General features: G+C 38.4%; 1 protein-coding gene across 8 annotated transcripts in view; it reads left to right on the forward strand.

Moving 5' to 3' along the window:
* Positions 1 to 25,786, forward strand: part of CHD9 (chromodomain helicase DNA binding protein 9) — a 106,762-nt gene that overhangs the window by 61,297 nt on the left and 19,679 nt on the right. For all 8 annotated transcript variants that reach the window (XM_014942345.1, XM_014942342.1, XM_014942347.1 and 5 more), the window contains 16 exons: positions 214 to 424; positions 2,527 to 2,722; positions 3,584 to 3,751; positions 4,671 to 4,850; positions 6,119 to 6,229; positions 17,171 to 17,367; positions 18,171 to 18,370; positions 18,859 to 19,018; positions 19,923 to 20,012; positions 21,158 to 21,261; positions 21,385 to 21,502; positions 22,203 to 22,260; positions 22,558 to 22,600; positions 22,762 to 22,981; positions 23,119 to 23,321; positions 24,282 to 25,190. In XM_014942345.1, coding sequence (XP_014797831.1) covers positions 214 to 424; positions 2,527 to 2,722; positions 3,584 to 3,751; positions 4,671 to 4,850; positions 6,119 to 6,229; positions 17,171 to 17,367; positions 18,171 to 18,370; positions 18,859 to 19,018; positions 19,923 to 20,012; positions 21,158 to 21,261; positions 21,385 to 21,502; positions 22,203 to 22,260; positions 22,558 to 22,600; positions 22,762 to 22,981; positions 23,119 to 23,321; positions 24,282 to 25,190 — 3,168 coding nt within the window. The remainder of the gene's footprint in view (positions 1 to 213; positions 425 to 2,526; positions 2,723 to 3,583; positions 3,752 to 4,670; positions 4,851 to 6,118; positions 6,230 to 17,170; positions 17,368 to 18,170; positions 18,371 to 18,858; positions 19,019 to 19,922; positions 20,013 to 21,157; positions 21,262 to 21,384; positions 21,503 to 22,202; positions 22,261 to 22,557; positions 22,601 to 22,761; positions 22,982 to 23,118; positions 23,322 to 24,281; positions 25,191 to 25,786) is intronic.

A 25,786-nucleotide genomic window follows, 5' to 3' on the forward strand; every position in this document is an offset into this window, starting at 1 on the left:
AGAGACAAAAGGAACTGTGTTTTTTTTCAGTAGATTTTTACACAATACGTGAGAACAAGTTCTGTTTTCATTTCTGCAGTTTGGGGGGATGGTAGCAGTGGCTCATGGGGGATATTCAGGGGACAAGCACTGATTGTGCTAACTTAGTCTTGTCTGTATACGGAGATATTTGTGTAGATGCACCTGTAGATACTGAACTATATTCTTTGATAGGTGCTGAAGAGAAAATCCTTGGAGAGTTTAAAGAAACTTACAGCCCAAGTGCTCCTGACTTCCATCTGCAAGCAATGATCCAGTCTGCTGGTAAATTGGTTCTTATTGATAAACTTCTTCCAAAAATGAAAGCGGGAGGCCACAAGGTCCTTATCTTCTCTCAGATGGTGCGCTGCCTTGATATTTTGGAGGATTACCTTATACATAAAAGGTGAGAGACTGTATATTTTGTCTCCTGTAGTATACTCTTCTCGGTGGGTGTTATCTCTGACTGTTAGTGCAGCATTTATAATTACAGCATGCCGAGGATAAGAATTTTTTGTTAATCGCTGTGTAACTTGCTGTGATCACTTACCAACAAATGAAAAACAAAAAGCTTCAAACAAAAACTCGAGAGAGGTTGTTGAGTAAACCATGTGCCTTCAGTTCATTGCACTTTCTGTTGAGCATTCTTGTCTGTGTGTACTGTTCGTACATCGCCTGTCAGAGACTGAGCAAATTTCAGCTCAACATGGCTCATCCAAACCTCAGAAGCACAGAATGTGTTCTTTATTTACATCCTGTTGAACTTGGCCCAGACAGGGGTAATGCAGCTCCTTACTCCCAACAGAATATAAGTCCAAAATGGTAAACAACCAGAGGTTTAATTTTTATTAATGTAAAAATAAAAGCATGCTTCCTGTCTTTCCTAAATTACTGCTGCTTTGGATTTTGCAGCAGAAGTGAACTGCCAGCTATAAAGCAGCTCCTTTGCTTGGCTTTTGCTGTCACATATAATGGCACCCTTTGATTACACTGGTACTTACACGGAAACTAAGAGCTTATTTAAGCACGTGACTAAATACTATGGGTAAAACCTTAGCACATAAAATCCAACCTCAAACTTGGTTACAATCAGTAGTTGCTATATCAACCTGAAAAACCCTAAAAAGGCATCCTTCTGGTTGTTTTAATAGCCCATTTGCTGGAATGTACATACTGCTTTGAAGTGTACAGTTGTCAGTGAACTATGTAGTAATATAGACTTAACATTAAAAAAAAAATTAATTAGTAAAAACGTGAAGCCTTTCTGCAGTGGATACTGGAATGTATATTGAAAATTATTAGTAGATGTATTAATACTTATTTTTGTGATAATTGTATATAGCTTCTACAGGTTTTGTTTCTTAAAGCTATCTGTTTGAACTGAGAGCTCAACAGTTTGTATGTTTTATTTTAATAGACTAATTTTAGCTTCACAGTAGTACTTAAAACCCAGTATGGAAAACACTTCTTTTCCTGCAACGATATAACACCCAGACTAGCGCATCGTATCTACAGGTAGAATCTTCTGAAAGGCAGAGCAGCTGAGACTTGCTCCATGCTACCCTTTGATTAGAAATGTTAGAGTGCACATATGATTAGACTTAATACTTAACAGAATTTATGCCTGTAGGAGGTGGCTGCCTGCCAAAATGCCTGTGGTCCTGGGGATTATCTGCTGTGCCATTTTATAGCTGATTAGAAGAAAAACGGTTGTGAAAGGTTTTTTTGACTAGCAGATACACATTCAGCATCTTATTCAATTTACAGCGTGCAGAAGTCTTTGCTCCCTTATAAAACATTTCAGTTGATTTCAGAAGTTTCATAGGAGTCCTTGTAATTATCAAAGGTAACAAAAATAACAGTTTTACTTCAGGCTTTTAAATGTGCTGGTTTTAGTTTAGGAAGCCCTGGGTTCATTGATGCCTTGATAAAGACTGGCAGAGGTGCTGTCATGTCATTTTTGTTCCATTTCTCTTAATCTTGACAGAATCAATACGCAGTTTGTCGGGTGACAGCTCACCAAGTACTCCTTTTTGCCAGTTACTTGGTTACCCCTCACGTATTCAGACAATTTGGTGTAGAAAACCAAAGTACACTGTCCTGCCTCTCTGACCCTAGGCAGGCAGCCAGGAATAACAGCACCTGAAAAACCTGTAAGTGTCCACATGGGACTTCAGGTTATGGTGTGTTTTAATACATTGAAGTGCCGTGGTAACACATGTTTCCTGGTATGGATAATCAGGCACTTGCTTTAATGGACAAAATTCAGAAGAACTTGTCTTAAAACACTCAATGTTTGGACTTGGTGTGTGTTGGCACTACAGAAATGTGTGTTCTGTTGCAATTCCTGCTTACGTTACCATGATAAGCGTAGTTAGTTTAAATCACTTTTATTCATTGTAAAGAATAAGCACGCAAGCAGGAGATCTTTTCTAAACCCCCTTTAAATTCTGACAAATTTTGTAATGATTTGTGTGTGTATCTGTTTGTATCTGTGGTGATTTCCAGATATTTATATGAACGGATTGATGGGCGCGTGCGGGGGAATCTCAGACAAGCTGCCATCGACCGGTTCAGCAAACCAGACTCCGATCGCTTTGTCTTCCTTCTGTGCACCAGAGCTGGTGGCTTGGGCATTAATTTAACTGCAGCAGATACATGTATCATCTTTGATTCTGATTGGAATCCTCAAAATGATCTGCAGGTAACTTCTTTTAGTGTAACAGTGAGGTTGATAGAAATTTGGTCACTTGGAATGTTGTCTCTGTGTTGAACATGTATCATTTTAGAGTGTTTAGAGGCATATGTTTTAATGTTTTTGATTAACACTTTCTACGTAGCATACCAGTGAGGTTAATAGAAATTTGGTCACTTTGAATGTTGTCTCTGTGTTGAACATGTATCATTTTAGAGTGTTCTCTTTTTTTAAGGCATATGTTTTAATGTTTTTGATTAATACTTTCTACTTGGATAGGAGAGGTCATCCGTGTTCAGCTTTTTCGTTCAGATTGATAACTCTTTAAATGCACAACACGGGTAAACTAACTCAGTGAGTTTATAAAACTCTTAAGATTTTGATGACATAAATGTAGGGTTAGATTTTTGCATATGCTGACTAACAGTTTATGGAAATAGAGCTGTTCAGCTAAAACGTAATATATAGAGAAGGATTAATATTTATTAAGAAGCAGTGAATTAATCAAATCTAGGACTGGCTGCTGAAATTGAGTCCGTTCTCAAGTTGCAGCTCCTTTAGCATTTGTATCTGGAGATCAGATAACTGAGGAGCAAGCATGCCCTTATCTAGTGTTACTGCCAGAGGAATACCATTCACTACCAGTTAGCACAGATCATGCATTTCATTTAATACACTGTTTTTAGAAAACTCTTTACGATACGGAAGAAGTCCGATAGCTTCTGTTTAAGTAAATGTGCATTGACTTCCTTTGGAGTTCATGCTGTTGGTTTTCAGATTGCGCTACAGCAGAAACCATTTCTTGAAAGAATCCTATCTGATTCCTAAGTAAGTATAAATTCTTATTGCCATTGTCCTTTCCTTCCAAAGGCCCAAGCCCGTTGTCACAGGATTGGTCAGAACAAAGCGGTGAAGGTCTACAGGCTGATCACGCGCAACTCCTACGAGAGAGAGATGTTCGACAGAGCCAGTCTGAAGCTGGGCCTGGACAAGGCTGTCCTGCAGAGCATGAGTGGGAGAGAGAACAGTGTCGGTGGTGTACGTACACCTATTTCTTGCAATGATTTCCCTTTTCCTTCTGTAACCATGTGGGAACTATTTTAAATGACAGGTGCTGCCATTTTTCTGTCGTTTGCATCTCTGTTATGTTTTCTGATGTGGACTAACAATATAATTGGCATCATTTTTAATGCAGTCAGTTTTTCTGATAAATCTTTCATTGTTTCTTGCCTGTTAAGGTCCAATGTCAAATTTGAAACAAGAAGCAAAGTCTCCTTTTGTTTCCGTGTATCTTCTCACTGAACACATCATCTTATCAATGCTTACAAGAATCTAAAGGGCGGTTTGAGGGAGGATGGAGCTGGACTCTTTTCAGTGGTTCCCAGTGACAGGACGAGGGGCAACGGGCACAAGCTGGAACATGGGAAGTTCCACTCAAATCTGAGGAAGAACTTGTTTGGGGTGAGGGTGGCAGAGCCCTGGCAGAGGCTGCCCAGGGAGGGGGTGGAGGCCCCTTCTCTGGAGATCTTCAAGCCCCACCTGGATGCTCCTGAGTGATGTGCTCTGGGCAGCCCTGCTTTGGCAGGGGAGTTGGACGAGATGATCTCTAGAGGTCCCTTCCAACTCTGACAATTCCGTGATTCTCACATTAATATATGTGTTACTTCAATGTCAGTTGAGTTTTACATCTAGTATTAACAGGTCACTTTTTAAAACTTAATTACATCACATTGTTGAGAATAGAGAAACCAAAGAAGTTGCATACTTGTAAAAAATGTGTAGTATAACCACTTAACAAATTATTTTCAACTGTCAACTAGACTGTTCTCTTTGTTTTTAATAATCTAGATTTTGAGTTTATAAAGTGTAAGGCACAGTTAGGTTGCAGAAACATTGGAAGGGGAAAGAGAAATAGAGAAGACTTTGGGGTATAATTTTTTCTATTTTATTTGCTCAGATCCAACAACTCTCCAAAAAAGAAATAGAGGACTTGCTTCGAAGAGGTGCTTATGGTGCCATAATGGATGAAGAGGATGAGGGCTCTAAATTCTGTGAGGAAGACATTGACCAAATTTTGCAGCGTCGTACTAAAACTATCACAATTGAATCAGAAGGAAGAGGCTCCACATTTGCCAAGGTGCAGAAGCAGCAAGCTGTTCTTGACAATATAGAGCTGTAAATAGAATTGAATGTTGTAAAGCTTACATTTTTTTAAAAAAAGTTACCTTTACTTTTATCTGATGTCCATTTTGGGGTTCTTACGTGTGCACATAGCAAAAGCAGGGGAAAATGTATGTAAGACAATAATGAATAAGTTGAAGAATTTTTGGGCTTATCCTAAAGATGCCTTACATGTAGGATGTAGTTTGAACCTTGAGCTTTTTTGCTAAGAGTTTGAAAAGCAAAAAAAGAAAGCTCCTAAAATAGCAGGGGGTGGAGAGTATATATACGTACATGGGGCTGAGAATGTAAGAGAAAAACAGTAATATAGCAGCCAAAAGCCTATTCTGGAAACTGGATGAACAGAATGAAAAGTAAACTTGGACTCCTTAATTTCTAAAGCATGTGCAAATATGAATCTGAGCAAGTACTAAGTCAGGTAAATGAAATACTTAAATAAATAATTTTTAAAAAATAAAAGCAGTATAACTGAGTTTGGAACACAGGAACTGCACAAATGCAGTTGTGGCAATTCCAAAAAAGGGAAAGTGCAAAGCAAAAGGAAAACCTTTAAGAATATAAATGTAATATATATTATTTATAAATATACATTTATTTAGACTCTGTTATATCTTGCTGATTGTGGCTTAAATAAAAAAATGGACTTCTAAAGAAGAGATAGGAAACCAATTAGGGAACATCATCATCACTGTCTTTTTATCAGAAGAGTTAGAGTTTTTTATTTGTATTTACTCTTTTTCCCAAAAGCAGTGTATCAGGGTTTTTTTAAATGCCTTCTGAAATTAAGCTTATTCCATGCTCTCAAGCTTTGATTGTTGGTAGTTTAAAACACTCCTTTGAAATTTCCCTCAAGCGAGTACTTTTGCATGAGATGAAATCCCCAAATGCTGATAAGCCTCTTCAAAAGATTCTATTTTCTTCCATTCAAGTAATTTAGATTCAGACTCAGAAGCAGAAGAATCTTGCTGCTTAATGTTCTTCTCTCCTGGTGGTGCATAAAAGTTCATTAGATTTTTCTGATATATTATGGATCTGATTTTGAAAAATTAAGGGGGAGGAGAACTTTTGAGTTGCTTTGCGCTGGGAAGTAGCTTCTAGAGTCTCAACAGCTGCTTGGGAGATTTTGATGAAATAAAGTTATGCAGGCTTTGCAGCAGTGAGGCATTCACAATCTATAAACTTTTGATGTGTGGTGTTGGTAAGATTTAGTTTTATTTATTGCAGGCTAGTTTTGTTGCATCTGGAAACAGGACTGATATTTCACTAGACGATCCCAACTTCTGGCAGAAATGGGCCAAAAAAGCAGAAATAGATATAGATGCTATCAGTGGCAGAGTAAGTACTTCTCTTTTTTTTTAATGCATGTTTTTTCAAGTAGGTGCTTGCTGTTGAATTCTGAAATAGGAGGTGTAGGATTTCTGGTGCTTTTTGAATAAGTATTTCAACAAATGGCACTTTTTATTCTGGTTAGTTTGTGCATGAGTAATCTACCTGCTGATAGCTTTATTCTTAATTTCCCAGCTCCCTGCTGTCCCAAAAGAGTTTGGGGGTCTTTGATTTTTGTCCGGTGCCTCAATTTTGCCTGTTGTTTTAAACTGCTGTATTTGAGCTCTGGTTTTATAAATTGTCTATTTGAGTAAGAGCTTTAGTGTCTGTCCTTCCTTTTGACACTAATAACAAATACATGTATTTTATTTTCAGGCGAAATTGCATTTTAGCGGATGAAATGGGTCTGGGCAAAACCATTCAGTCAATTACATTCCTCTACGAAATCCTGCTGGCTGGAATAAGGGGGCCTTTCCTCATCATAGCTCCACTTTCCACCATAACCAACTGGGAAAGAGAATTTCGCACGTGGACTGACCTTAACGTTGTGGTGTATCACGGGAGCATGATCAGCAGGCAGATGATTCAGCAGTATGAGATGTACTTCAGGGACTCCCAGGTATTGTCATGTCACTTAATACCCAATAACTTACCCAAAACCTCTTTCAGGTAGTCGTAACGAAGCGTATACTTTACCTTATCTGTACATAGGTCGTAGAGAAAATCGTTTTACATCCCATGATGTCTTTTTTTAACCTTTTGACGTATTGGAGTCTTTAACATATGCTTACTGAGTGCGTTTTCTGCAAGTGGTTGCAGCAAGATGTGCGTTGTTTCAGTGCGCTGAGTAATTTGCAGTTGAATGGCAGTGACGCTGATGCTCACGTGGAGATGAAAATGTACACAGATGGTTGCAGTTGGGGCCTGAATGTGAAGAGCAGGGAGAATAAAAATGCAGCCCATTAAGCTCTCTGTTACCTTTATGTAGCTGTTGATTTCCTTTGCTTGTCTGTCTGAAATACTTCACATTAAATGGCTTGAAAAAAACATTGAAATCTAACTATTTTAAAAGGGGGGAGGATTGCCTTTTCTATATATTCTGCATAAATAAACAATTTTTTAAACTATCATGGTGTTTCTAGAAAATTGATAAGGCTGAAAACTTCTTTTAAGTAGTGCCAAATATTAAAATGACATCTTGTTTCTCTAGTGAGTTATTGTGTACTGCCTTAGTGAAGGCTTTATGTACTCTTTGTCAGACCAATGGAGTAGAGTAAGCTGGATAAAAAGTGTTCATTTAGTTCTCAGGTGATTTATTTTTTATTTCTTTTACTTACTGTATGAGTGCTACATGTATTACTGTCTCATATTTTGATTGATTGACTGTAGGCTTTTTCCTGTCAGTCTTACAGATTTTCCCAGGGTTAAAAATGTGATATTATCTACATGCACCTTGGAAACAGTTTTATTAGATGGTTATATCTGTAATTTAAAAGTGGTTAATATTTTACTGTTGGTTAGACAATATTGGATTTGTGGCTATGGATAATTACTCATCAGTATTAATTACAGAAGCATAGAGATGTGATAAATGTGTATGGGATGATGAAACAATTCATAATGTAAAATCTGCTGTCTGGCTCTTGATAAAACTTCAGCAACCAAATCTTTAAATGGAGTAGATTTGAGGTAACGTAACAAATTGTGTGTGTTGATGAATCTCCAGGGACGTATCGTTCGAGGTACCTACAGATTCCAAGCCATTATCACAACTTTTGAAATGATTCTTGGTGGGTGTCCAGAGTTAAATGCGATCGAGTGGCGGTGCGTTATTATTGATGAAGCTCACAGACTGAAGAATAAAAATTGCAAACTCTTGGAAGGACTAAAATTAATGAACCTTGTGAGTAACTGTATTTCCCTTTCGGGGTTTGATTCTACTTAAGTACAGTAGGCAGGATAATAAATCACAAATTTGTTTTACCTGCCAAAAAAAGACCTTTCAAGCAGTCTTTCTCAGGAGATCCCTATTTCTAATACTTTCTTCAGATGTAGGTAATGTTTATAGCTGATGCTGGGATGTTTTTGATTAAGTAAAACATGGCGAGTTGTAACTGTAAGCAGACTATTTCTGATGGTACTATTCTATAGTTCGTTTTGATAATGATCAGAGATTTCATTTTAAATTTGCTTCATAATGATAAAATAGTTTTTGTGCAGTAAGTAACGTTTAAAAACCTAGAAGGTATTTTAATCAAGTTACTTACCAATAAAAGCAAGCAATAGTAGGATATAAAACAGACTTATTCTGTAGTCCTGTAGTTAAGGTTCTATTTGATACAGTGCAAGGTCTTAAAAAGCAGATACTATTATGAATCTTGAGGCTTCTGGTGCGTTACTACAATATGCACCCTGACTAGTTTTGCATAGGTTTTTTACTTCATCTGCATTACCTGTGTACTTAGTGATACTCAGAGCTGGTATTTTCAGGTCGTGATGCTCAGACTTAACACACAAACTTTTCTAAGTGTGTGCACGTAAGGTCATGTGAGTTTTGTTTCCTTCTGTAGGAACATAAAGTGCTGTTAACGGGTACCCCGCTGCAGAACACAGTAGAAGAATTATTCAGCCTCCTTCATTTTCTTGAACCATTGCGTTTTCCTGCTGAATCTACATTCATGCAAGAATTCGGAGACCTTAAAACAGAGGAGCAGGTATTGCACCTTGAATAGGTTCATTTTGAGCTTTGGTGTCTAAGTCACCACCCTCCCCTTCGCTCCCAGTGTATCACCTCTGAGTTCTTCTCTCGTGCAGTATCTCGACACTGTGCAGGCAGTAGAAATCAGCGAAGTATGATATTTTATGTTAAAGAGTTATTTTAACTTTTTTGGAGTCGGTTTGGTAAATTTGGCAAGTAAACAGTGAGAATAATAAAAATCAAAGCTTTCTGGCTTCTTAGGCAGAGTCTTTGCGGACAAATGCTAAAAAGATATATATTTTTTTTTTAATTTTGGAGTACATAAAAAAATTCTTTAGTAATTTGGGGTTAAAAATAAGGCAATATCCCATCTGGAAAATATTTTGTATAAGTTTAGGAAAAAATATCAGTGATATGGAGTTCAAACATTTTTAATTAAACTACTTTTTCATGTTCCAACAAACTGTTATGTTTCATTTAGGTTCAGAAACTACAAGCTATCCTGAAACCCATGATGCTCAGACGATTAAAAGAAGATGTAGAAAAAAAGCTGGCTCCAAAGGAGGAAACTATAATTGAAGTAGAACTAACTAATATTCAGAAGAAATACTATCGAGCAATTTTGGAGAAAAATTTTGCTTTCTTATCCAAAGGAGCAGGGCAAGCAAATGTCCCCAATCTGGTTAACACTATGATGGAGCTCAGGAAATGCTGTAATCACCCTTATCTCATCAAAGGTAAATACGTAATAAAGACTGATTGGGGTTTTTTTAAACTACTTTTTGTACTTTTATTTAAAATATGTAAGAACTCTTACTGTAATTCTCTGATGTTTTCATCAGGCTTTCAAAGGATTGGATTAGGTGGAGGCATTTTTTTGATAGATGCAGGACAAAGTTGTGAGGCAGTTGCATATTTGAGGCCTGAAATGTGAATTTGTCCTTTTGTAGGATTTCAGACAACGTTTAGAAGCGATTATCTCATGGAAATCTTACATCTTTTTAAATGCACTATTAAGAAGAACTAACTTTTAAAATGAATACTTCTTGCAAGTGGTATTGGCTATGTCAGTCTTCACTGACTTACAAATCTTTTCTCACTTGGTTGTAACTAATTTGGATGGCTTTCCTGCTTGCAAGAAAACCTGCTTCAAGCTTTTAAAGGTTTTGCTATAATTTCAGTTATAGTGAGGCTTCAGAAAAGGTCTTCAAAATCCTGTTTTTAAGACTCATGTCCCATTTAAAACATCACAGAGACAAAAGGAACTGTGTTTTTTTTCAGTAGATTTTTACACAATACGTGAGAACAAGTTCTGTTTTCATTTCTGCAGTTTGGGGGGATGGTAGCAGTGGCTCATGGGGGATATTCAGGGGACAAGCACTGATTGTGCTAACTTAGTCTTGTCTGTATACGGAGATATTTGTGTAGATGCACCTGTAGATACTGAACTATATTCTTTGATAGGTGCTGAAGAGAAAATCCTTGGAGAGTTTAAAGAAACTTACAGCCCAAGTGCTCCTGACTTCCATCTGCAAGCAATGATCCAGTCTGCTGGTAAATTGGTTCTTATTGATAAACTTCTTCCAAAAATGAAAGCGGGAGGCCACAAGGTCCTTATCTTCTCTCAGATGGTGCGCTGCCTTGATATTTTGGAGGATTACCTTATACATAAAAGGTGAGAGACTGTATATTTTGTCTCCTGTAGTATACTCTTCTTGGTGGGTGTATCTCTGACTTAGTGCAGCATTTATAGTTATAGCATGCCGAGGATAGGAATTTTTTGTTAATCGCTGTGTAACTTGCTGTGATCACTTACCAACAAATGAAAAACAAAAAGCTTCAAACAAAAACTCGAGAGAGGTTGTTGAGTAAACCATGTGCCTTCAGTTCATTGCACTTTCTGTTGAGCATTCTTGTCTGTGTGTACTGTTCGTACATCGCCTGTCAGAGACTGAGCAAATTTCAGCTCAACATGGCTCATCCAAACCTCAGAAGCACAGAATGTGTTCTTTATTTACATCCTGTTGAACTTGGCCCAGACAGGGGTAATGCAGCTCCTTACTCCCAACAGAATATAAGTCCAAAATGGTAAACAACCAGAGGTTTAATTTTTATTAATGTAAAAATAAAAGCATGCTTCCTGTCTTTCCTAAATTACTGCTGCTTTGGATTTTGCAGCAGAAGTGAACTGCCAGCTATAAAGCAGCTCCTTTGCTTGGCTTTTGCTGTCACATATAATGGCACCCTTTGATTACACTGGTACTTACACGGAAACTAAGAGCTTATTTAAGCACGTGACTAAATACTATGGGTAAAACCTTAGCACATAAAATCCAACCTCAAACTTGGTTACAATCAGTAGTTGCTATATCAACCTGAAAAACCCTAAAAAGGCATCCTTCTGGTTGTTTTAATAGCCCATTTGCTGGAATGTACATACTGCTTTGAAGTGTACAGTTGTCAGTGAACTATGTAGTAATATAGACTTAACATTAAAAAAAAAATTAATTAGTAAAAACGTGAAGCCTTTCTGCAGTGGATACTGGAATGTATATTGAAAATTATTAGTAGATGTATTAATACTTATTTTTGTGATAATTGTATATAGCTTCTACAGGTTTTGTTTCTTAAAGCTATCTGTTTGAACTGAGAGCTCAACAGTTTGTATGTTTTATTTTAATAGACTAATTTTAGCTTCACAGTAGTACTTAAAACCCAGTATGGAAAACACTTCTTTTCCTGCAACGATATAACACCCAGACTAGCGCATCGTATCTACAGGTAGAATCTTCTGAAAGGCAGAGCAGCTGAGACTTGCTCCATGCTACCCTTTGATTAGAAATGTTAGAGTGCACATATGATTAGACTTAATACTTAACAGAATTTATGCCTGTAGGAGGTGGCTGCCTGCCAAAATGCCTGTGGTCCTGGGGATTATCTGCTGTGCCATTTTATAGCTGATTAGAAGAAAAACGGTTGTGAAAGGTTTTTTTGACTAGCAGATACACATTCAGCATCTTATTCAATTTACAGCGTGCAGAAGTCTTTGCTCCCTTATAAAACATTTCAGTTGATTTCAGAAGTTTCATAGGAGTCCTTGTAATTATCAAAGGTAACAAAAATAACAGTTTTACTTCAGGCTTTTAAATGTGCTGGTTTTAGTTTAGGAAGCCCTGGGTTCATTGATGCCTTGATAAAGACTGGCAGAGGTGCTGTCATGTCATTTTTGTTCCATTTCTCTTAATCTTGACAGAATCAATACGCAGTTTGTCGGGTGACAGCTCACCAAGTACTCCTTTTTGCCAGTTACTTGGTTACCCCTCACGTATTCAGACAATTTGGTGTAGAAAACCAAAGTACACTGTCCTGCCTCTCTGACCCTAGGCAGGCAGCCAGGAATAACAGCACCTGAAAAACCTGTAAGTGTCCACATGGGACTTCAGGTTATGGTGTGTTTTAATACATTGAAGTGCCGTGGTAACACATGTTTCCTGGTATGGATAATCAGGCACTTGCTTTAATGGACAAAATTCAGAAGAACTTGTCTTAAAACACTCAATGTTTGGACTTGGTGTGTGTTGGCACTACAGAAATGTGTGTTCTGTTGCAATTCCTGCTTACGTTACCATGATAAGCGTAGTTAGTTTAAATCACTTTTATTCATTGTAAAGAATAAGCACGCAAGCAGGAGATCTTTTCTAAACCCCCTTTAAATTCTGACAAATTTTGTAATGATTTGTGTGTGTATCTGTTTGTATCTGTGGTGATTTCCAGATATTTATATGAACGGATTGATGGGCGCGTGCGGGGGAATCTCAGACAAGCTGCCATCGACCGGTTCAGCAAACCAGACTCCGATCGCTTTGTCTTCCTTCTGTGCACCAGAGCTGGTGGCTTGGGCATTAATTTAACTGCAGCAGATACATGTATCATCTTTGATTCTGATTGGAATCCTCAAAATGATCTGCAGGTAACTTCTTTTAGTGTAACAGTGAGGTTGATAGAAATTTGGTCACTTGGAATGTTGTCTCTGTGTTGAACATGTATCATTTTAGAGTGTTTAGAGGCATATGTTTTAATGTTTTTGATTAACACTTTCTACTTGGATAGGAGAGGTCATCTGCATTCGGCTTTTTCATTCAGATTGATAACTCTTCAAATGCACAACACGGGTAAACTAACTCAGTGAGTTTATAAAACTCTTAAGATTTTGATGACATAAATGTAGGGTTAGATTTTTGCATATGCTGACTAACAGTTTATGGAAATAGAGCTGTTCAGCTAAAACGTAATATATAGAGAAGGATTAATATTTATTAAGAAGCAGTGAATTAATCAAATCTAGGACTGGCTGCTGAAATTGAGTCCGTTCTCAAGTTGCAGCTCCTTTAGCATTTGTATCTGGAGATCAGATAACTGAGGAGCAAGCATGCCCTTATCTAGTGTTACTGCCAGAGGAATACCATTCACTACCAGTTAGCACAGATCATGCATTTCATTTAATACACTGTTTTTAGAAAACTCTTTACGATACGGAAGAAGTCCGATAGCTTCTGTTTAAGTAAATGTGCATTGACTTCCTTTGGAGTTCATGCTGTTGGTTTTCAGATTGCGCTACAGCAGAAACCATTTCTTGAAAGAATCCTATCTGATTCCTAAGTAAGTATAAATTCTTATTGCCATTGTCCTTTCCTTCCAAAGGCCCAAGCCCGTTGTCACAGGATTGGTCAGAACAAAGCGGTGAAGGTCTACAGGCTGATCACGCGCAACTCCTACGAGAGAGAGATGTTCGACAGAGCCAGTCTGAAGCTGGGCCTGGACAAGGCTGTCCTGCAGAGCATGAGTGGGAGAGAGAACAGTGTCGGTGGTGTACGTACACCTATTTCTTGCAATGATTTCCCTTTTCCTTCTGTAACCATGTGGGAACTATTTTAAATGACAGGTGCTGCCATTTTTCTGTCGTTTGCATCTCTGTTATGTTTTCTGATGTGGACTAACAATATAATTGGCATCATTTTTAATGCAGTCAGTTTTTCTGATAAATCTTTCACTGTTTCTTGCCTGTTAAGGTCCAATGTCAAATTTTAAACAAGAAGCGAAGTCTCCTTTTGTTTCCGTGTATCTTCTCACTGAACACATCATCTTATCAATGCTTACAAGAATCTAAAGGGCGGTTTGAGGGAGGATGGAGCTGGACTCTTTTCAGTGGTTCCCAGTGACAGGACGAGGGGCAACGGGCACAAGCTGGAACATGGGAAGTTCCACTCAAATCTGAGGAAGAACTTGTTTGGGGTGAGGGTGGCAGAGCCCTGGCAGAGGCTGCCCAGGGAGGGTGTGGAGGCCCCTTCTCTGGAGATCTTCAAGCCCCACCTGGATGCTCCTGAGTGATGTGCTCTGGGCAGCCCTGCTTTGGCAGGGGAGTTGGACGAGATGATCTCTAGAGGTCCCTTCCAACTCTGACAATTCCGTGATTCTCACATTAATATATGTGTTACTTCAATGTCAGTTGAGTTTTACATCTAGTATTAACAGGTCACTTTTTAAAACTTAATTTCATCACATTGTTGAGAATAGAGAAACCAAAGAAGTTGCATACTTGTAAAAAATGTGTAGTATAACCACATAACAAATTATTTTCAACTGTCAACTAGACTGTTCTCTTTGTTTTTAATAATCTAGATTTTGAGTTTATAAAGTGTAAGGCACAGTTAGGTTGCAGAAACATTGGAAGGGGAAAGAGAAATAGAGAAGACTTTGGGGTATAATTTTTTCTATTTTATTTGCTCAGATCCAACAACTCTCCAAAAAAGAAATAGAGGACTTGCTTCGAAGAGGTGCTTATGGTGCCATAATGGATGAAGAGGATGAGGGCTCTAAATTCTGTGAGGAAGACATTGACCAAATTTTGCAGCGTCGTACTAAAACTATCACAATTGAATCAGAAGGAAGAGGCTCCACATTTGCCAAGGTGCAGAAGCAGCAAGCTGTTCTTGACAATATAGAGCTGTAAATAGAATTGAATGTTGTAAAGCTTACATTTTTTTAAAAAAAGTTACCTTTACTTTTATCTGATGTCCATTTTGGGGTTCTTACGTGTGCACATAGCAAAAGCAGGGGAAAATGTATGTAAGACAATAATGAATAAGTTGAAGAATTTTTGGGCTTATCCTAAAGATGCCTTACATGTAGGATGTAGTTTGAACCTTGAGCTTTTTTGCTAAGAGTTTGAAAAGCAAAAAAAGAAAGCTCCTAAAATAGCAGGGGGTGGAGAGTATATATACGTACATGGGGCTGAGAACGTAAGAGAAAAACAGTAATATAGCAGCCAAAAGCCTATTCTGGAAACTGGATGAACAGAATGAAAAGTAAACTTGGACTCCTTAATTTCTAAAGCATGTGCAAATATGAATCTGAGCAAGTACTAAGTCAGGTAAATGAAATACTTAAATAAATAATTTTTAAAAAATAAAAGCAGTATAACTGAGTTTGGAACACAGGAACTGCACAAATGCAGTTGTGGCAATTCCAAAAAAGGGAAAGTGCAAAGCAAAAGGAAAACCTTTAAGAATATAAATGTAATATATATTATTTATAAATATACATTTATTTAGACTCTGTTATATCTTGCTGATTGTGGCTTAAATAAAAAAATGGACTTCTAAAGAAGAGATAGGAAACCAATTAGGGAACATCATCATCACTGTCTTTTTATCAGAAGAGTTAGAGTTTTTTATTTGTATTTACTCTTTTTCCCAAAAGCAGTGTATCAGGGTTTTTTTAAATGCCTTCTGAAATTAAGCTTATTCCATGCTCTCAAGCTTTGATTGTTGGTAGTTTAAAACACTCCTTTGAAATTTCCCTCAAGCGAGTACTTTTGCATGAGATGAAATCCCCAAATGCTGATAAGCCTCTTCAAAAGATTCTATTTTCTTCCATTCAAGTAATTTAGATTCAGACTCAGAAGCAGAAGAATCTTGCTGCTTAATGTTCTTCTCTCCTGGTGGTGCATAAAAGTTCATTAGATTTTTCTGATATATTATGGATCTGATTTTGAAAAATTAAGGGGGAGGAGAACTTTTGAGTTGCTTTGCGCTGGGAAGTAGCTTCTAGAGTCTCAACAGCTGCTTGGGAGATTTTGATGAAATAAAGTTATGCAGGCTTTGCAGCAGTGAGGCATTCACAATCTATAAACTTTTGATGTGTGGTGTTGGTAAGATTTAGTTTTATTTATTGCAGGCTAGTTTTGTTGCATCTGGAAACAGGACTGATATTTCACTAGACGATCCCGACTTCTGGCAGAAATGGGCCAAAAAAGCAGAAATAGATATAGATGCTATCAGTGGCAGAGTAAGTACTTCTCTTTTTTTTTAATGCATGTTTTTTCAAGTAGGTGCTTGCTGTTGAATTCTGAAATAGGAGGTGTATAGATATAGATGCTATCAGTGGCAGAGTAAGTACTTCTCTTTTTTTTAATGCACATTTTTTCAAGTAGGTGCTTCCTGTTGAATTCTGAAATAGGAGGTGTAGGATTTCTGGTGCTTTTTGAATAAGTATTTTAACAAATGGCACTTTTTATTCTGGTTAGTTTGTGCATGAGTAATCTACCTGCTGATAGCTTTATTCTTAATTTCCCAGCTCCCTGCTGTCCCAAAAGAGTTTGGGGGTCTTTGATTTTTGTCCAAGTGGTTCAAAGTGTGTGATTGTTCTGATTGTCCTGTTTCTCTGTTGGTAAGTCCCGGACTGGAGTCTGCAAAATAGCAAAGAATTACATCAATTTTATAGTACTGGAAGTTGTGTCCTATACCTGAAGACACTCCCATGTGGTCAGTTCTAAAAAGGTGTCAGTGTCCCTTTTTACTCAGAGACTGCAGCGTAGTCTGTGTGGGTGTCCAGCTCGGATGAGATACTCAGTACAGTTTATAACCATGGTGTAGATATCACAAAATGTTTCCCTTGCTTTATGGCTTTTTACTTCAGTGTCCCTTTTTACTCAGACACTGCAGCGTAGTCTGTGTGAGTGTCCAGCTTGGATGAGATACTCAGTATAGTTTATAACCATGGTGTGAAATATATTTTTTGTTGCCATAAATATCACAAAATGTTTCCCTTGCTTTATGGCTTTTTACTGTGATGTCTTTACAAAATACCCGTTAATGACATGAGATAGAAACTCTTGTTTCTGAACTGAAGCCACTCGCTGCAGAAAAACTTATCAACTGTTTCTCTGAGAAGGTTTGTTGGAAATTTTGTAGAACAGCCTGGTTATTGATACCCCAAGAATTAGGAAACAAACGCGGCCCTTCAGTGCTACAAAAGATGAGCTGGCGGAGCTGTCTGAAGTGGAGAGTGAGGGGGATGATAAACCAAAGCTCCGCAGACCCTGTGACCGTTCCAATGGCTATGGGAGAACAGAGTGCTTTCGGGTGGAAAAAAACTTGCTGGTCTATGGGTATTGTATACATCCTTCTTCATTCTATAGAGTTTTTTTTTAAAAAAAAAATACTACTTTTCCATGTACTTAATTGTATTTATGGAATAACTTTTAACTATATTAGCAATAACCTGGTATGTATATATAGAATTTATTTAGAATATGAATTTAGCTGAATTTATCATGAGCCCTGTATAAATCTTTCTGACAATTTGCAATTGAATAAACATTAAAGAAGAGAGGTGAAAGCCTTTCTTTGAAGGAGATTATGACATTTAACACAGGCACTATGGTAGTGTCTCTAAAAATCATTACAGTAAGTGCTGTAGACAGGCTCAAAACTGTAAATAAATAAATATCTGAAGTAAAAGCTTGGTAGGTGACTTGATGTTCATAATTGCAGAACGTTTTGTACTTCCATGAAGTGCAAATAGGAACTGAAAATGTAACCATTTATTTTAGGCATGCTTAAATCAGATATGTTGATTTGGAAGTAAGATCTTAGGTCTTCTCTCACCTACCTTATAAAGTAAATGACTATGTGTGGTTGCCAGTATGAGGTCTGTCAATTTTGTGTCTTAGAAGTGTAAAATGAGCATCCATATTTTTTTATAAACAGGCGAGTTTTGTTTAAAACTCTTTTTTAAACATAGAGTTTTCTTGCAAATGTTACTTTCATATTTCCACTCAGTAACTTAAGCTGAAGGAAAAGAGCGGAAAGCTCAATATTTTTCAGAGAAATTCCCTTTTTGTAGCAGAAATCTACAGGCAGCCCAAGTATTCCACTTCCAGGTGCTGATGTGTGTTTCTCTTTGGACTAGGTGGGGTCGATGGAGAGAAATTCTGTCCCATGGTCGCTTCAAGAGACAGCTGAATGAGCAGGACGTGGAGATAATTTGCCGAGCTCTCTTAGCCTATTGTCTTGTTCACTACAGAGGGGATGAGAAAATAAAAAGTTTTATATGGGATCTCATTACTCCAACAGAGGATGGGCAAACACGAGAGTTACAGAATCACCTCGGTAAGGATTGACATGTTTCTGCTTTTAATTAGCTTCGTGTGGTACTGTACTGGGATAAAGCAGCTAAAAATCCTCTCTGAATGAGCCCTACTTGAAATAAATGGAATTTATTCCAGGTGTGCAACTCCAGTAATGGAAAAACAAGTGTCATTTCTGCTTCATTTGTATTTGTTACATTACCCAAATGGATTTGTATACCCTGTGTAAGCTTGCTTTTCATGTCAGCTCCTAGGAACCTCTTTTGTTTCACAGTAGGTAGTAGACAACACACTCTCCTTTCTTTCCCCCTCCCTTGCTTTGTCCTAAACTGGTGAAATGTACCCCAGAGATGCTCCAAGAGACAACGGAGAAAATACTCCCATCCCGAGGCTGTGGTGCTAGTATTTTTTCTGCACTGCAGGTCACCAGTATAGGATATAGGAAATAAAATATCACAGGGATCTCTACCTACCTATTGCTCTTACTATATTACATTTTAAATTATCCAGGCTTATCAGCCCCTGTGCCTAGAGGAAGAAAAGGAAAAAAAGTGAAGACCCAGGCTAGCACTTTTGATATACACAAAGCAGAATGGCTTCGAAAATACAATCCAGAACATCTGTTGCAAGATGAAGGCTACAAAAAGCACATAAAACACCATTGCAACAAGTAAGCAGTGGCTGAAGTGTGAATGTCTTTCACAGCTTATGTAAAGATTCTTTTTTTTTTCTTCTAATTCCTCATTGTGATAACGATATTAGCTTGATTAGAATAAATAGGGTGCATTGTATTAGGAGATGAACCAGGTATTTGACATTTAAAATAATTGTGGTGTTATTTTTAAAAAAACTGCGTGTTTATGTCTGTAAAGAGAAGGTGAGAGAGATCTTGCTAGAATCTCTGGGGAGCCTCCTGGCAGCCAAAGGACTAAAGGCTTTGGGAGTGTTTGACAAAGAAACTTACAGCACTGAAATCGTTGCCCCTCAATTTTAGATACTCTTTACCTGGCATGTTTTCTAGGCCTCTGAGCTACAAGCTTGTTCAAAGCTCATTCATAGCTATGAACGAGCTCGTTTCAGATAAATCATATTTCTTTAGCAAAACTTGTCAAACTCGTGCTTGAAAACTTCATACAGCTGTATCAAGAATTGAGATAAAGCGTGGAGAAGCCACGGGGGGACTCATGCACCAAAGTCTAAGTGAGAAGGAATGGGAAGGTGATAGGAAAGATGCTCATTGTCAGCTCTAAGGGAATCTTCTAAGCAGGAAAAGGGAAATAGCAGTTTGTTCTTAGCAGTATTTTAAGAAGCAAGCGAGAAGTGTTCTGCTGGGCCTGGTCTTTGTCTGGGATTTGAAAGAATTTTTGCAATGAAATAATCTGTAAAAGTCATGGCAATTAAAAGTGTTTGCTGACCTGAACTGGAGGTTATCTCCTTTTTATAGCTGAAGGAAGTATGTTTTAGGAAAATGACTTGAGAGCTTTGTAATGTTATAGAAGACAAAACAAAACCACCCACAACTATGGAAAGCTTTTAGAGTGCTGACATGTGTGTTGCTCTTTTCCTTTGTGCAGGGTCTTGCTGCGAGTAAGAATGCTGTATTATTTAAAACAAGAAGTCATTGGTAATGAATTCCAAAAGGTGTTTGATGGAATTGATTCCAGGTGAACTAGAGGTTTTTTCCTTCTTTATTTTAAATGCAAACTATTAAGCGAAAGGTCAGAAATCTTTCTAGACCTAAGTTAGGAATGTTAAAACCAAGTATTTCTATGCTTAGGCTGTGAGAAAAATGGTTTTGTTTACTTTTTTTTTCTAAACACTTTGTATCCATTTGACATGAGGAAATCCTGATTCCTATTTATCAAGTCTAGCTATATGAAGTAATATTATTGAAGTAAAATAGACTGAAAAAGTGAGTTAAAGAGAGCATTCTGTACTTTCCATTCTAATTGGTGGGTTTTTCCTGCCTCTTTATGTACACTTTTGGTTGTGTGCTGCATATTCCATTTAATTTATTATTTTTTTTAACGGATGATTCCTGTTTGAAAATTCTTTAACTCCCTGCTACAGGAGCTTCTGGTGGATAATAGAAAGTTTTAATTTGATTCAGAAAACCATTATAAACATTTGTTTTTTTAAACGGATGATTCCTGTTTGAAAATTCTTGAACTCCCTGCTACAGGAGCTTCTGGTGGCCGATAGAAAGTTTTCATTTGATTCAGAAAACCATTATAAACATTTGTGGAAGAACAGTCCATCTCATGCTATTAAACACAAAAGCAGATGATCAAGGACAAACTGCTATGAAATTATAGAGTTTACTGAGAGGAGTAATACTTTATGTTGATTCTGCTTTAATAGTCTTTTGCTGTTACTGGTCTCTGTCAAACACAAAGTATCAAGCTGTCTGGGTATTCTGAACTGCTGGTTTTGGGGTCTTACTGAATGCAGAGGTGAAAAATTGTATGCCTCAGTTTCTTCAGGTTATCAAATTGTTCTGAATGATAAATCAATTTTTTACTGTGTGACTTATGTAACTTAGTAGCATACCCATGCAAATTTTAAGTGTTGCTTGCTATTAATTAAAAAAGTCCATTAAAAAAATTAAACATTTTAATCCTAGGACTCTTTAAAGCCTTCAAAATAATCTTAGAATTAGTTTGCTGGCCATGGAATGTCGTACAAGTGTGCTTGAAGAGAGAAGTTTAAAAATCCTACATAAAGTACAAATGTACAAAGAGAAAATTAAAGTTTATTTCTTCCTCTGAGCATTATTGATGTTGGTTCTGCTGTTGGTGATTCTCCTTAGTGAAATTGATGTTTGGGTCCCCGAGCCAGATCACTCTGAAGTTCCTGCTGAGTGGTGGGACGCGGACGCAGATAAATCCCTTCTAATTGGCGTTTTTAAACACGGTGAGTAATATTAATGACTACGTACGTGCTTCCCCACCCCTCAGTATAAACACCCTACACTTAATTCTTTTTATAGCTTACTCTGAAAGTTGAAATTTGTGCTACTTTTCTTTTCCTTTATAGGTTATGAAAAATACAACACTATCAGAGCAGACCCAGCGCTGTGCTTCTTGGAAAGGGTTGGCAAACCAGACGAAAAAGCAGTTGCTGCTGAACAGAGAGCAAATGATTATATTGATGGGTATGAGCGCTTCAAAGCGGGCATGAATGTATTGGGGCCTTTAAAGTAAACGAGGCTGAATTTATATGTTGTACTTTATTCTCTTCTGAACTGGTTTTATGCTAGTTTGATGTCATTGTTGTGAAGAACACTGCTTTGATTTTACTCCCACAGAGTGGAAAAGAGTTAGGAACGGTGTGCAACAGAACCATTGAAGTTTGGGATTTCATAGTTAAAGGAAAAATGTAGCAACTTGTTCTTAACGAGGCCCCTACCTTGTGTTGCTGTCTCAGAAGTATTACTTAGAGGCTGAAGTGCCAAAGCTGTCAGAGGCGGAGTACAGCAGACCTATTTAACTTGAAATCAAGTCAGTCAGCTGGGCTGACTATCACACTGTTAGTCCTGTGTAGCTAACCAGTGACCCCAGTAGGGCAATTGGAGTATGACTGGGAATTGCTGAAAGGGAGAGCTGCTTTTATTCATCGCTTCACCAGTGAGGTTAGCAGCAGTGGTCATAAAGAACATTATCGAATGAGATGGTGAATTGGGGGGGGGGTCAGAATTCAAGCCAAAGCTGCCATGAAATATTTTCCTGGTTTCAAATAGAAAATGAAATACCGTATATCTATGTAAATTTAAATGAGTTTTGCTTAATTGAAAAGAGCGTAAGGACTTCTGAAATATTACTGAGATGGGTTCTTTTGTGTTGAAATTTTAACAGGGATGTAGAAGATCCAGAATATAAACCAGCACCAGCAATGTTTAAAGATGACATAGAGGTATAGTAGGCACCTATTAATAGCTCCTTTTAACACCCTTAGAATATAATACCTCCACCTTTTTGTTGAGCAAACTATATTTCTCTAAATTGATAGAACTTACTGTGTGTTTTTGCAGTTGTGTGGGTGGCGGGGAATGGGAGGGAATTGTTATATAATTCTCTTATATACCTTGCTAGCCATTTTTCCAAAATATATATTGCTCTGTCATATTTATAAATTGTCTGTAAGATGTAAGTTTAACCTAAATCAAGAGGGTTGTGTTTTTAATTTTGCTTCACTTCTGTTTTTCTACAGGATGACGTTTCATCCCCAGGTGATCTAGTAATAGCAGATGGAGGTAAATACATAAAACTCCAAGTCTGAGCCAATTCAATCTATTTTGAACTGTTTAATTCTCCTGACTCTTAGCTAAACTGTATTTAGGTTGCCTGGTGTAGAACCGGAAGCACCAGCAATTATTAACTTCTTTATTTTCCTCTTGACTTTGTTTTAATGTAGATGGACAAATGATGGAAGGAGATAAAATTTATTGGCCCACTCAGTCTGCCTTAACCACGCGTCTTCGCCGCCTCATCACAGCTTATCAACGAACAAGTAAAAATAGGCAGGCCCAGCAGATCCCACCAACGTTCCCAGTACAAACCAGTCTGATGCAGCCTCCATATGAAGAAGCGGCTCTAAATCCAAAGATGGCTGCTAAGATTGAAAGACAGCAAAGGTACAGGCAGCATGCAAATGGACATTGTTAATACATTCTTATACAAAAAAATACTGAAGAAATAGTAATTTCTAGCTGTGTGAAATTGTGAAGAAAATGACAGTATTTCCCATATATTTTTTTTCTTGCTGCTGAAGGTGGACGAGAAGAGAAGAAGCTGATTTTTACAGAGTTGTGTCCACGTTTGGAGTGGTGTTTGATCCCGAAAGGGGCCGGTTTGATTGGACCAAGTTTCGAGCGATGGCCAGGCTGCATAAGAAAACTGATGAGAGCTTGGAGAAGTACTTGTATGCATTTATGTCCATGTGCCGGAGAGTCTGTCGTCTGCCCTCCAAAGAAGGTGAGTGTATAGATTTTAACTTTTAGTTTAATCTTTAATTGCTGTTGCCAGCACTCACCTTGAAAAGGCTTTTCTTTCCTGTGTTCCATAATAGAAATGGGGGAGAAGGAAATAAGGAAACATGTTAAGTGTAAAATGGAGAGCTTACAACAGGGAGATGAATACTCCAGGCTGGGGGAAGTGTGGCTGGAGCTGCCTTTTCTTTCCTGTGTTCCATAATAGAAATGGGGGAGAAGGAAATAAGGAAACATGTTAAGTGTAAAATGGAGAGCTTACAATAGGGAGATGAATACTACAGGCTGGGGGAAGTGTGGCTGGAGCTGCCTGGAGGAAAGAGACCTGGGGGTTCTCATTGACAAACGGCTGAATATGAGCCGGCCGTGTGCCCAGGGGGGCAAGAAAGCCAATGGCATCCTGGCTTGTATCAAAAATAGTGTGACCAGCAGAAGTAGGGAAGTGATTGTCCCCCTGTACTCGGCGCTGGTGAGGCCACACCTCGAGTATTGTGTCCAGTTTTGGGCACCTCAAAGGACACTGTAGAGAGGTTGGTGCTGGTCTCTTCTCACAGGTAATTAACAATAGAACGAGAGGGAATGGCTTCAAGCTCCAACAGGGTAGGTTTAGACTGAACATTAGGAAGGAATTTTTCACCGAAAGAGTGGTCGGGCATTGGAACAGGCTGCCCAGGGAGGGGGTGGAGTCACCATCCCTGGCTGTGTTTAAGGGCCGTTTAGATGCAGTGCTGAGGGACATGGTGTAGGGGAGGACTTTGTAGAGGAGGGGAGATGGTTGGACTCGATGATCCCAAGGGTCTCTTCCAACCTCAATGATTCTATGATTCTACGATTCTAATATTAACTGGTTAAAGCCATTTGCTTCTAGTGTTGATTTGCAGGGGGTTATGTTGGGGTTTTGGGGTTTTTTTAGCCAAATTCTCATCTTTGTTTTGGTTTGATACAGAACTCGTAGACCCGAACATCTTTATCCAGCCGATTACGGAGGAGCGCGCTTCTCGGACGTTGTATCGCATTGAGCTCCTGAGGAAGGTGCGAGAACAGGCTCTGCGACACCCCCAGTTGTTTGAGCGCCTGAAACTCTGCCAGCCCAACCCGGACCTCCCAGTCTGGTGGGAGTGTGGGACCCACGACAGGGATCTACTGATCGGAGCTGCTAAGCATGGAGTTAGCCGGACAGATTATCATATTCTTCGCGATCCTGAACTCTCGTTTATGTCTGCCCAGAGGAACTATAATCAAAATAAAGTGGCTCTCTCGAGGACTTCTACTCCACTCTTGCATCAGTACCAGATGGCATTGGCTGCTTCTCCTCTTACACCTCAGTCAAGGTTGTCGGATGCTAAAATGAATGCTTTTGAGGATGCAAAAGCTAAAAATGAAAATCTGAAAGAGGACCCTCAGTCTTCTGAAGAGGAATCTATGTCTACAGAGGAGACACAGACAATAATGAAATCTGAACCTTTGAGTCCAAAAAATGGCGCATCGATACAAAATACAGACCACAAGCCCAGCGTGAAGGCTGAGACGGACAGGCGCATGGTGGCAGCAAGGACAGAACCTCTAACTCCAAACCCAGCTTCCAAAAAACAGAGAGTCAGCAAAAGGGGCTCTGACTCTAGCTCTGACTCAGATTCTGACTCAGATAGATCATCCTGTTCTTCCAGGTCATCTTCTTCATCCTCTTCATCTTCTTCATCTTGTTCACACTCTCGATCAGGCTCTAGCTCTTCATCATCTTCATCTTGTTCTTCAGCATCTTCATCCTCCTCCTCCTCATCGTCGTCATCGTCGTCATCATCATCGTCATCGTCTGAAGAGAGTGATAGTGATGAAGAGGAGGCACAAAAACGTGGTATGTGTATAGTCTTATTTCTTCAGTATCACTCTTACACTGAACAGTTTTATTCTGGTAGAAAAAAAGCCTAAAAAAAGATACTAAATCCCACAAAATTAAATTTAAAACATTTTTGCTTGATTCTTCAAGTCAGTTGGAAGAATTTCAGAGAGAGAGCGTTTTCTTTGCTTCATATCAGTGCCTGGGTGAGGTAGTTGGGATTTGTTGGCTGATTCCCTAAGGCAGCTTACTGTGCCTGTGGCTCACCTGTGGGAGGAGAGTTGAACAACTGACATCTGGAAATACTGTGTGTCTGTGCATTTCCTACTACTGTTTCTTTTTCTTCCTAAATATGTTCTTTTGGTTTCCCTGTTAGTTTTTTCTGTTCTTACTCACCTGTCTTCATAGCTTCCTCATTGGGCTTTCATGCAAGCTTCTTGCTGTCCAAGCTGTAGGGTCATGGAAGCTGCTTTTTCTTGGCAGTTGGAGGTGGCGAAGCAGTGTATTTGCACTGCAAATTTTCAAACACTTAAAAATATGTACCTGCTTTTAGAAAAGATTGAGGTGGTTACACAGCATAGGACCAAATAACACAGGCTTCTGAAACCTTCAAA

This window comes from Calidris pugnax, unplaced genomic scaffold (genome assembly GCF_001431845.1).
Source record: "Calidris pugnax isolate Ruff unplaced genomic scaffold, ASM143184v1 scaffold28, whole genome shotgun sequence".
Taxonomy (NCBI): domain Eukaryota; kingdom Metazoa; phylum Chordata; class Aves; order Charadriiformes; family Scolopacidae; genus Calidris; species Calidris pugnax.